Source organism: Poecilia reticulata, linkage group LG8 (assembly GCF_000633615.1).
Source record: "Poecilia reticulata strain Guanapo linkage group LG8, Guppy_female_1.0+MT, whole genome shotgun sequence".
NCBI lineage: Eukaryota > Metazoa > Chordata > Actinopteri > Cyprinodontiformes > Poeciliidae > Poecilia > Poecilia reticulata.
The window spans coordinates 7,725,960-7,738,769 of record NC_024338.1 but is presented as its reverse complement, the minus strand read 5'-3'; the positions used below and the strand labels follow the sequence as shown (position 1 = coordinate 7,738,769).

The 12,810-nt window shown below is 41.2% G+C and overlaps 1 protein-coding gene across 5 annotated transcripts in view; it reads left to right on the top strand.

The window, feature by feature from the left end:
- Nucleotides 1–12,810, top strand: part of grin2ba (glutamate receptor, ionotropic, N-methyl D-aspartate 2B, genome duplicate a) — a 178,721-nt gene that overhangs the window by 132,293 nt on the left and 33,618 nt on the right. For all 5 annotated transcript variants that reach the window (XM_008415507.2, XM_017306255.1, XM_017306254.1 and 2 more), the window contains 3 exons: nt 1,171–1,285; nt 7,858–8,066; nt 8,465–8,636. In XM_008415507.2, the coding sequence (XP_008413729.1) occupies nt 1,171–1,285; nt 7,858–8,066; nt 8,465–8,636 (496 nt within the window). The remainder of the gene's footprint in view (nt 1–1,170; nt 1,286–7,857; nt 8,067–8,464; nt 8,637–12,810) is intronic.

Here is a 12,810-nt window from a genome sequence, read left to right as displayed (position 1 = left end):
TACTAGTTTCCTGTTCTTCTGTATCAAACTGGTCATTCTTCTGTTTTCATTATCATCATTGGGTTTTTATTGGCCTGGCTAACTCCATAATTTTACTCCAATTGGTCTGGAATCAAGATGCTTTTCACTGATTGGTGTATTTGGGGACCATTATCATCTTGAAAATATTTCTAGAATAATTCCTCTTTGGCATAACCTATGCAGGTATTTAGATTCTTGTATGCTGTAAATTAGCCACTTTGGTATGAGAAAAGGGGTTGCAATGATTCCAATTTTGTTTTTAGTTTATTTCTGAGTTGCTAAATATAGTGACTCAGAAATGGTTGGTTGCGACTGGGGATGATTATTGTTTCTGCACATGTGCAGTCCTGACCTGGTGGCCAAGTCTGTCAAGCAGCACTTTCTCACGGCAGAGTAAAAGAGGACAGTAGCTGAGTTTCCATTGCTAATGTTGAAAAAACACAGTTTTGCAGTTGCCGTGTTTCCATTAAATAAGAAACGCAGATTATAATTACACATGAATGAGTTCTTTTCGCTCGATAAGTCATTAAAAAACAAGCCGCGCCGTCATCCTCCAACCACTTCCTGTCGCCTACTTCCTGCGACTACTGGTTTCCGCTGGTAGTAACGTCCAGTTGCTGATCATGATGCGAAAAAAGTGTTTCCATTGCAGTTTTGTGAAATAAATCTATTTTTGATTAGGCCAAAAAGCCACCTCAAGTTTTGTTTTTTTTAATAGTGTGTGATTTTGTAAATGAGACAAGGGCAGTAAAGAGTCCAGGATTTTGCAACCTTGAAGAGATGATTGGTAACTTTTAAGGCGTTTCAGTTGTGTGAAGTCATTGATTATCAGATTGGAACTGTTCTTATAGATAATTGAGAGAACAGTGACCATGAATCTAGAATACACATTTTGTAGAATTTTGGAATTGAAAGAGAAATAAAAATGAGAAGAATATTGTTTGACATTGTCTAAGTGTTACGTTTTTGAGCAAAGATGTATAAGATGTCAAAAAAAAAAGTCTCTTCACTGTTTAAAAGCAACCACACCATTCAACACGATATACTTAGACATCTATTGCAAATGTAGGACATATGTAAATTGGTGCCGACAACAATGTTTTTCAGCAAGTGATACTCTGTCCCTCTCCTCCTTGTTTCTCTCTGCAGGTACCTGATGAATGTGACATTTGAGGGGCGCAATCTGTCGTTCAGCGAGGATGGGTACCAGATGCACCCCAAGCTTGTCATTATTCTGCTCAACAAAGAGAGACAGTGGGACCGGGTAAGACRGAGCGAGACGTGGCAGCGTCTGGTTGTCTGCTTGTGACTCAGTTTTCAGATGTCTGGAGGAAAAGCTGTACCTGCTCCATGCTTCTTTTTTTACACACGAAGCTAATTGTTGGCTCACCCAACAGGCGGATTGAGGGGAAGGTCTAGGTATCCGTCTCCCTCCGGACCTATTGTGGGATTTTTACTGTTTAAGCATTTAAACGGCGTTAGGCTTCTGAAGCGCTGCTCTGATTAGATATCATCAACTCGGTGAAGGTGCCTTTGGGCCATTCAATTCAGCAGAAGCCTCTGACTTCAGATGTGCAGAGACTGCTGATCTAGAAGTAAATATTCAACAGTTTAATGCTGCTGTTTATGGTGCTAGTATGTTTAGTTTAACTAACTTTGTTTTATTATGAAATAGTGTCACTTTATTTTGAAGAAGCAGAATCAGGTTGTAAACGATACATGCTATACTTTTTGTATGCTACAACCTGTGAAATCCAGTTGTTCACGTCACTTTTAGGTGACTTTATTTTTATTTTTTTCTGACATTTGCCCTTAGAAAGGAGTTCTGGAAATGATTCAAATCACTTTGGAAATCAATTACCTAACATCCAGTTTCATGTCAATACTATTGTTAAAATTATAATTGATATTTTATGTGATACACCAGCTCAGTTACAAAGTGCTAAGAAAATGCCAGATGTTGTGACATTTCAAAAAACAAAAACAAAATGTTAAATGTGTGTTTATTCATACATTGAAGAGTAGGCTGTTGCTACAATTACAGCAGCAACATGTCTACGGATGGCCAAAAGGGACAAAATTAAACATAAATCATGAATAAGTTTATCAGTCAAACTTGGCCGTCAAAGTTGAGAGTTATGGGCGGTTCTACCACTGATCTGGTGAACTCCACTAGTTCAGCCTGATTCTTTGAGCCAAATTCGACTTTATCCAATCCGCCATCATCACCTGCTGTTACAAGTTTGGTGTCCATCTACAGCGAACATTTCGGGCGAGAGGCAGGGTACACCCTGGATGGGTGGGTCGCCAGTCTGTCGCAGTCATTGCAATCAATTGTCTATTAAATAAATTATATAAACATTTATTTCATGGTGCATTTAATTAATGAATTAGCGCTGAATTTATTTTTGACCCTTCTGGCTCCTTGTACATTTTCCTGTATCACTCCCTAACAGTTCAAAGTTAATACTGACAGTACTTAAGTTTCAATGCAGATCCTCAAGTGGATTTAGGTTTGGACTTTGACTGGGCCATCCTAACACACAAATATGCCTCTATTTGAACTATTTATGACTCTAACCAGTGCTGAAGAAAAGCTTACCCACAGCATAACGCCACAACCACCGTGTGTTACCATGGCATTGCCCTCTGGCAAACGTTTTAATGTTTTCTCTCTACGGTTGGTTTATTCCTCTCACTCATCCACACAGCTCATGTTCCTGCAGTGAAGTAAGTGACTTTTGAAGGCGATTGGTTGCACCGAGTGTCTCCTGCTGGAAAAGGTGGTGGATTACAAATCCACGACATACGTTTCTGAAATTTATTTGAAAAAAATAAAATACAAAGTATTGACCAGAATCTGGTTCAGAATCAGTATCAATACTTGAAAATTGATGAGTCATGGTGGGTAGAACTGCATTATGAAAGATAGTTCTGAAAATAAATCTCCAACATACTCTTTAGATTTTTCTTTGTAAAAACCGATAGTGTTGCATCATTTATCTTTGCACTTTATGATCGTGAACTACATTACGTTGCTTTATCAAATCTATTTTTTAAAAAATGGAGAAAAAAAAACTAAATGGGTCTAACATGACAAAACATGAAACAGTTAAATGTGAAACTGTAAACTTGGACATAAACTACACAGATATAGTAGTTGTACATCTGCGTATCCAATCAGATTCCACTGTATGTTACAGCGAAGCTCCGTTTTTTTGGATGCGCTTCATAAACAGTTGGAAAAAGTCTGGAATGTCGACTCGAAATCTTTTTATGAGCATGAAAAACAACAACATTCCTGTCTGCTGAACTTCAGTCCATTCATGAAGACTCTGAGCCTCGGCTCCACAACATATGTTCTGCATCCTCAGGGTTAGAACCTGCAGGCTCGCTGTGTGGTACTTCTGTGCGAAGCGTGCATAATTTCCCCGAGTGTGCGTGGGTTATCTCTGCAGACTCCATTTTCCTCCCACAGCACAAAGACTCGCAGGTTAGGCTTAATTGCTGACTTCAGAATTCCCGTAGGTGTGGATGTGCCTGCCGATAATTGCCTGTCTTTTCAAGTCGACCCTGTGATTGACTGGCAGTCCGTCCGGAGTGCACCACCCGCCTCTCCAGCTATTATAGATATCCCCCTCACCCTCACTTTAGCACAGCAGCAACTATAGATACAAGAGAAAGCGGACTAAACAGAACATCTACTGTTCATAAGCATGGAGGCCTTTGAACTGAAGAAGTGGGATACTATTAGTAGTAAGGGAAAAAAAAAAACTTCAGGTAAACTTTGTGCGCTGATTCAGCTTGTTTTGAACAAAACCCGGCCTTAAAAATCCGTTTTATGATATGATAATAAACAGAATAAAAAGCGACGGAGCGGAGAAGCCAGCGGTGTGCATATGGCATCGATAATTCAGCCACCCAAAATGAACCTGTCGCCGGCCGCCACCTGCCGAGTCAGCACGCATCTGTGTTCGAGATGATCCCGCGCCGTCTGACTCCCTCACCTCTCTCTCTTTCTCTCCCTCTCTCCCCCACTGCTTTCTATTCTCTGTACATCTCTCCGTCTTCTGCCTCTCTAATCTATATTCTGTCCTCTGATCAGAGAACAAGGTGAGTCGTTCCCCTCTGGTCTCCCTCTTCTTTCTCCTCCACCTCAACCTCCCCGCTTTATCGCTCATGTTTAATTCCCAACTTGATTTCCAAATTTTCTCGGCTCCCCCCACCCCTCCCGTCTCCGACAACCTCCGGCTCCTTCTTTCCTCCGCCGCCTCTGCAAAGTGGTGCGGTAACGTCCGCTTCCCGTCCGTCCTGTCTTTCTTCTGTCGTTTCTCACACTGTTTCGGTCCAGACAGAAAAAAAAGGAGCTGCGTTGTGCTCCGGGGATACACAGCCTCTGCCTCATCCTTTCCAGGCCGTGTTGCCAGGTTTGTGTTTTATCCTCCCCCCCAGGAGAGAGCGATGTGTTTGAACACATTTCCATATTTAATGAGTGTGCAAACTGGACTTTACACACTTGACCACAGTTCCCCGCTCTTGCAATTAAGCTGTGGCGAATTGTCTGATCCGTTTCTACTTCATTCCCCTTCTGTTCCCCTTGATGAAAGGGGACTGGCACGTCCAGGTAGTTTTTTTTTTTTTTTTTTCCAGAGTGGCATTGGGGGGGGGAAATTGACTAATTGGTGATGCTTGTTCGGTGGAGTAGAGCTCCAGGGGCTGGAGGGCCCTCCAGACGTACAGCTGGACACTCTTCTACTCAAGATCCAGCATTTTGCATTTGAATGAGTTCCATGTGAACTCTCTTACCGCCCTCATTTACTTCAGATTCCACTTTTTATTCAGCAGAAATATCTGTTTTTATAGCTTGTTTTCTTTAAATCTTCCTGTTTTTTTTGTTTAGTTTTTTTCTTGCGATCTAAATTCTGCCTGATCCTCTGTATCAGCCTCGTCCTTCTGGTTAACCTTGTTCTCATTTTCTACCACCAGTCCCAGTCCCACCCCTCCCTCTCCTGCTCCTCTCTTCTCCTCTCCATATTTAAACAACGCATTTACGCAACATGTTTGGATGCGAGCGCAATCACTCAATGACAGGAGCATCTCGATGAGTTTGTTATAGTTTTCAGATCAAAATGTAGGTATTGAGTCGAGAGGAAGTAAAAAGTGCGTTGGAACAAGCTGCTTGACGTCCAGCGTGAAGTTTCCACAGTGCACAGCTGTTTCCTTTAAAATCCTTGTCTGCATTTTTGTGACACTTGTGGTGTTTCCATTAAATAAGAAATTAAACTAAAATCCCATGTAAATACGCTTCTTCACACGATAAGTCATTAAAAATCATGGCAGCGACAGATGTAAACAGTTACATGACATTTATTCATAACTCAGTCGTGGCGCTAGCGCTCATCTGTCAACCAATCAGAAGAGACGTCGGTGTCTAATTCGACCGTTGCAGCGATTTGGGTAAATTGTAGTCAATGATTTTACAGAAGAGTTTTATAAACTGCGGTGCTGTGAGAGCTCAGCTGCACTTTGTCTGAAAAAACAAACAAATGATCATCCTCCTACTACTTCCTGTTATCTTCTTTGTCGTTTTCACCAGTATTAACATCCTATTGTTGACAATGTGACTCATGTGATGTGAAAAAAGTTTTTTTATTGCAGTTTTACAAAATTTTTACAAAATCTTTTTTGATATAACTGAAAAATCACCACAATCTAGTGCAACAACATTTCAGCGTAAAACTTGTGGGTTTTTTCCAAATTGGCTTGTTTCCGTTATAAGCAGATTTCTTTTCGTACTTTCAATTTACATAATTTTATGATCAATGTAAACTCACCCAGTGACGATGTCAGCAAACTTGTCATTTGCTGGTGTTTCTTTGCTGCGATTAATTTGGTCCATAATCCAAAGGACTCGTGTTTCTCTCTTCTGACAAGCTTAATGGTGATGCTGAATAAATTTTCCAGCAGGACTTGGCATCTGCCCATACCCACAAAGACACCAACGCCTGCTTTAATGGCCACGCCATCGCCGTGACTGATGGGTTAACAAAATGCTCGGACCCGAACCCCACACAGAATCCATCAGGCCCTGTCAGGACCGAGATGAGAGACACCAAACCCAATAGTGCTGATTACCTGAAGGTCACTGTTAAATCAACTTATACTAGACATGTTGCAATCAGATTTTAATGCAGGCATTTTTACATTAAAATTCTTCCTTTGTGGGTTATTGTGTAAGTTAATGTGTGTGTAATGAATCTTTACAAAATATGAGTTTCACTTCTTTAATTGAATGACTGAACTGAATTAACTTTTTGATGATATTCTAATTTTTGACATGCACCCGCGCTTCCGCATAATAATTTTCAGAATTTCATTTGCAACTTGAATGCCTGTGGGTTCTGTGGACACGTTTACTTCATTGTCTTTGAGTTACTTTTTTTTTTTTTTTACTTTTCATTATCTTCGTTTTCTTCCTTCCTTTTGTTCCGTTTGTGACCGTTGTGGTGATCCGGTTATCATTTCCCCGGCTTAACCCGCCATCTTTGTCTCCTTTTCATTGATTTGGCCTCTTCACTTCGCCTGCTTGAATCAGATACGGTCCATTGTTCCGTTTGGTCAGTTGTGTCGATTATTCAGCAGGAGAATCTGACCCGACTCCGCGAGGCAACCAGACGCACCACATTGTTTGTCTAAGCTGCTGGGCTAAGAAACCGAAAAAAGTTGTGTTGTCTCGTCTCTCTTTTGCCAACTTTCAGTAAGGATGAAGTATCATTCTTTAGATTCTTTTCACCCGATATAACCTGTGTATTACACGGGCAGATGGCCCACCTGCAATAAAATGCAGGACGCTCAACATGAGACTTTAAAATCCCAACTGGGTGAAGATGTTTTTGCTGTAAGGCATGCATACTCCATATTCCTCTTTGATGATATGCCTCAGAACTGTTTGTAGCTCCAGAGCAGCCGTTATTTTTTTATGGACTGAAGCTACTGTAGTGTGAAATGCGATCTGATTTCATTTTTAACTTTGATTCCTGCCAGGTGAGGCGTTGAATGCTTATAAGGACAATCGTCCACAGCGGAGCCAGTGGGGGGGAGGGGGGAACACTAAAAAAAAATATAAAACAACAATAATAAAAGAATAAATGTTTCATTTCATCTGAGCAGAGCCATAATCGTTATAGGCCAACATAAAGCAGAGCGTAACTGAAAACGATACTTGGGTTTTTGACTAAATAAAATTTTTTGAAATCGTTTTCTTGTACTTGTTTTCATCTCCTTTACTTTAACAGCATTGAGCGTCCAGTACTCTCATTAGCCACCCAAAAATCACCTAAAAAGTGACAAATCTTTCGTGCATGTTTGAGAAATCCTTTAATCTCCCGTGGCAACCATTCCATGCAGAAAAAAAGCGATGTAACCAAACACTGCCTTTTCTGAGAGTCTACTGAGGTCATTATGTGAGCTACTTCTCAGTGAAATGGTGGTAAAAACTTTGTTAAAGGGTTAATAGAGGAAAGTTGCTGATAGGACTTCCTGAAGGCGGAGTTTCAGATAAAGCAGGAGCTTCTTAAAGAGACAGAGGCCCAATATCAAAGTGCTAAACTGCAAATTAAATTTTTTTAAGCTATGTTTGATGTATGTAGTAATTTTATAATAACTGAAGGTAACATAGTGAGTTAAATGTGCTGCAAAATAGCACAATGTGCCTGGAGTATACATAATACTTCGCCTTTAAGGGGCATGAATGCCTTTGGATGGCACTCCATGTGAGAAAAACGAATGTCTTGAAGGTGAAACACTGTTGAGTTTGTTTTCTGCATGTCTCTGCAGGTGGGTAAATGGGAGAACGGCTCCTTGTCCATGAAGTACCACGTGTGGCCTCGCTACGAGCTGTATGGAGGGGCGGCGACCAGGGAGGATGACCACCTGTCCATCGTGACGCTGGAAGAGGCCCCGTTCGTCATCGTGGAAGACGTGGACCCGCTGAGTGGGACCTGCATGAGGAATACCGTCCCCTGCAGAAAGCAGATCAAAATGCTGTGAGTCTGTGATCCAACATGGACCAAATCATGTTTAACAGAGTCGAGATTAACAAAGTGTGACATATTTATCTTCACACATGTTGCTACGAATTGTTGGGGTTTTTTTTTGTTTTTTTTCTTCTTCTTCTCCAACCCATCTGTCACAGTAGCTGAAACTGACCGTAGCAAAAACCACATCCACAATAAATAACAAAAAAACACAAAAACTGGCAGCCAAGTCAATTATGGAGGTTTCTCACGGTTGCTTTACAGCGCCGGAGGTAAAATAATTTCACACTTGGACAGTGTGAGAACGACAAAGCCAGAAACGCTAAACAGCATTCACGACTGAAATCACCAATTCAGACAGATGCACGTTTTTGGATTAAACATTGTTTATCTCTCTGTTTATGCAGCAATCAGACCAAGGAGGCGGGGATCTACATCAAGCGTTGCTGTAAGGGCTTCTGCATCGACATCCTGAAGAAGATCGCCAAGTCGGTCAAGTTTACGTACGACCTGTACCTGGTCACGAACGGGAAGCATGGCAAAAAGATCAACGGGACCTGGAACGGCATGGTGGGAGAGGTGAGGGGAAGAGTATAAATTTTATGACCCCCCCTCCCCATCGCTTATTTCTGTTTACTCTGCTTGTTGTTGCTCTGGCTTTCCACTTCCAGTGTTTAAACAGCGCAGATCCGACAGATTTCACAGGTCAACAAATTCAACTCTGCCATATCCCTGAAAACCGTACCGCCATGTCATTTATCATTTGTCGTGCGAAACTTGTGAATGAAGATTGCACCTAATTCACTGTTTGTGACACTGTTAATAACGTTACTGAGGTTTTATGGCGTTGTGAGAACTGGTGCGGTCAGAGTGTGTGCTGCTGTGCTGTGTTTGGCTCCGTGTCAAGTGAAGACAGGAGGAGAGCTATGAAATGTTTGAGGTCAGCACAGAAAATGCTCCATTACCAAACAGACTTCGGTACACAGAGATCTGAAGTCAATTTTAGTCAGTAAATAATTGCAAAAACAACAAATGATGCAGAGGGAGGGGGATGTAGTCGTCATTTGAGTCCAAACTTCAGCTGTTTTCCATTAGTGCCCTTGATTTAATGCATTTCTGCAACTCTCCTTTAAATTTATGTTTAAGCAATTGCTCTATGTTTGGTTGGGTTTCTGTCAAGACTAAATTAATCTCTATATATTTTTGATCTGTAATTGACCTAATACCAAACCTCTATGCCCAGTATGTGAATAATTTCCAGTCCAATCCAAAGTTTATTCCTGCCAAGTATTTAAAAAAAAGGTCTTCAAATGTCACTTCTTAGGCAGAGAACATGTAGAAGAATTGTACTTTTATTCTGCTGGCAAGTGTTAAAGTGACCTTTCTGTCTTTAAAAATGTTTCAGTCTCCACTACTTGACAGTACTGGATTAACTTCCCTTACTCTTTAGGAATTAAAGAGAAAAATACACTACTTCATTAACTACCTGAACAGAGCCTATCCCTTATTTAAAATGTTATAGCTATGTTTATAGTTCCATTCAGATTTTGGGGTTTTTGGATCAAAAACCTTGGCTCTTGCCAAACTACCTCATATGTGTTTTACATCATCTGGTTTTCAGTCTGCCAAAACCAATTGCTTTGGTGTTGACAACGTTTCTAATGACTATTGGTTCCATGTCAAGGTTACTGTCAGTAAGTCTGTAGGTGCCAACTGTGTTTCTGTTGACTGATCTTGACGTTTTGTTAATGAGGGAAGCGGTAAGCCAATCGATTGTACCCTAAAGGTCATCCGTTGGAAACATGCTGAGTGGCTCAATGTCTGAACGTTTACACAAAAGACCTTCACAAGTCACGGACATCATGCATCTACCCCCACCCGATTAGGACTATTTCTATTCAATTTACATTAAAACCGACCCATTTAATGTCTCACATAGAGCCATTATTGTCATCCTGCCAGCGTCTTTAGTGGGTACCGAGCTGTAAATGTGGTCACCTGAAATAAACCCCGTCAGCCAGGCTAAAAGCACGGTAATGCGTCTTGTCCCACAGAGGAGAGGTCATTAGGAAGACAAAGAGCTGCGTTCAAGAACCTCTCTAACTCACAGACACACACAGACAAAAACATTTATAAAAGATTAAAGAAGACTCGAGGAATTTCTCTCTCTCTATTATCTATTTATCTACCTATTAGTGTAGCTAACTAGTTACCATTTCAATAAGCTAGATATGTAGTTATCTATTTATCTAGGTAGCTAGATATGTAACTGTCTAGATAGATAGCTATGTAGTTATCTAACTATGTAGCTGCTAGCTATCTAGCTACATAGATTGTAGATAGCTACTCAGCTAGCTAGCTACTCAGCTAGCTAGCTAGGCAGCTAGCTGAGTAGCAAGCACGTCACACAGATGCCACATTCTTTTAATTCAGTTCACATGTGGAACATCCATGTACAAAACTAAAGCAATTATATACTCACCTTGCAATTAAAATGGACCAAAACAACTCAGAACCTGCAGCCACAGCGCTTATGGTAAAATAAAGGTGGACTGAGCCAAAGCTTTAGACAGTTTGAGTCTGATGGCTAAAGAACGAATGAAGCTCCTTTAGATCGTGATTCTGAAATGGTCCAGATCTTAAACCTTTTTATATAAACTGCCAAGAAAAGTGGAGTAATATCCAGCCAGAGCATTGCCACATTCTTGTTAACGCCTACAAAAATGATGTAGTGTGTGTGTTTTTTTTCTTCGTATTGCCAAGAAACATTTGTGAAATATTATTATATACTTTATTCTTATTGTCTAATTTTGACACTTTACAGCAGGGGTCCCCAAACTACAGCCCACCTCCACATTTGGTCCGGCCCCCTGAACAATACCAGAGAGCCTTCAGATTTTTTTTCATTTACCATATTTTCCGGACTATAAGCCGTTTATATGTGGATTTTTCTTCAACCACCAGGGGGCTCTTTAGCAGGAAGTGAATCATTGGAAGTCTGGTTTCTTGCGTGCCAACATTGAGCCCACAAGCAGCAAAATGAGTAAGAAACAGATCAGATGTCTTTGGAAAGTTTCTTTGCAAAGGGGAAAAGGCCCAGGGAAGAGACAGCAGAATGGATTTATCCCGAACCGGTAGGTGAGTCCCACATTACAAGCCGCACTACGTAACATACAGCGACCGGCTGCTAATGAGGCAATGAAGCTTCAAGCTGCTTCGCCACGTAGAGACCAAGCAGGCTGTGGATATCAGCAACACCTCGGGTGTTATTGTCTCTCGTCACTCCCAGATGGGACCGTCTCGTTGCAGAGAAACAAGCTCAGGGCTCCCGTTAGTCATTATCSTGAGTTAAAATTTTCACGAAAGTAAAATGTTCGTTTTTGTGGTGCTTCTGTTATTTTGAAGGGATATATAAACATTACCATAGCGACCAGAGTCAGAGCGTTTGGGCAGTGGTTGAGAGGAGAGGAGTAGAGCTTGTGAGTCTCAAGTCTGGTTTAGACGGAAAGTTTTAAGAATGTCGGCCGATTCTCCAAACCTCTGTGACCACAGAGCTGATAAAAGTACAACAGGTTCGATCGGTTCGTGTCTCCAAGGCAGGAGCAGCACGAACCGATTCCAGTCACGAACATCGCAATTCCAGAGGATAATTCAGTAAAACCCCCAACATAGCGGAAACTTAGAATAACCAAACACGGATGACGATGTAGAAGCAGTAGTGATAGTTTGTGGAGGCATTTTAAGACATAAAAGATGTAACAAAAAGAAAAGGCGGTAGATAAAAGAGGCGGGAGCAGACGCTCTATTTGCTGCACTATGATTTGGAGGTGAATATGTTTTTTCATAGTTAACATTTTTAACTGAAATAAACACAATAATGACCTTTAGATTTAATAATAAAAATTTCCACATATCATCTCCGATATCCACCGGACTCTCAGTTGCGCGATATGTCCGGTGTTTGGGATTCCCCTACGTCACTGCGCTTTTTGATTGGCTACCTGTCACATTCAACAGGTCATATTCTCGTTCCAAGTCAGGGAAAACCCTACAGGCTGCGATAAAAGGGCCAAGACAACCCAAATTGGGTATATTCAGTATTTAGTGGGAACACCAACATGCAGAAGCCTTATCTGACTGTTCATCCCCTCCTCCCCTCTCCCCCCCGGGCCGCAACATAATTTCCAAGTCTTGACCGGTCCGCGGTAATAAACAGGTTGGGGCCGCTGATTTAGCACAGGCTAGTAGCAGACACGAAGGATCATAACTTTTACTGTTACAGTTACCGTTCGGAAACTACCGTAATCAGTCTAAAATTTGCATCTTTTTCTTTTTCAACCGTAATACATGTGATATTCAATTGACCTGCTATTACTCAAATGTTGGGTGTCCGCCCCCTCTGCTGCTGCATTGTTGTGGAAAACCTGGAGCGGCAGAGATATCTGCGGCTTATATGTGTATGTTTACTGGTTAAAAAAAAAAACTTTGGGGTTGTGGCTTATAGTCCAGTGCGGCTCATAGTTCGGAAAATACGGACTATAATCTTTTCTGGATTTTTTCTGTGAAGAACCCAGAGAAGGCTATTTGATTGTACTCTCTGGAAAACAATATATTTTTATATTTAGGCAATTGTCACACTTTTTCTGTTACAAACTGACTCCGGCCCCCCACCAGAAAAGGATAAAGTTATGTGGCCCTCACAGGAAAAGGTTTGGGGACCCCTGATTTACAGTTTAGGGAAATTCAACAATAA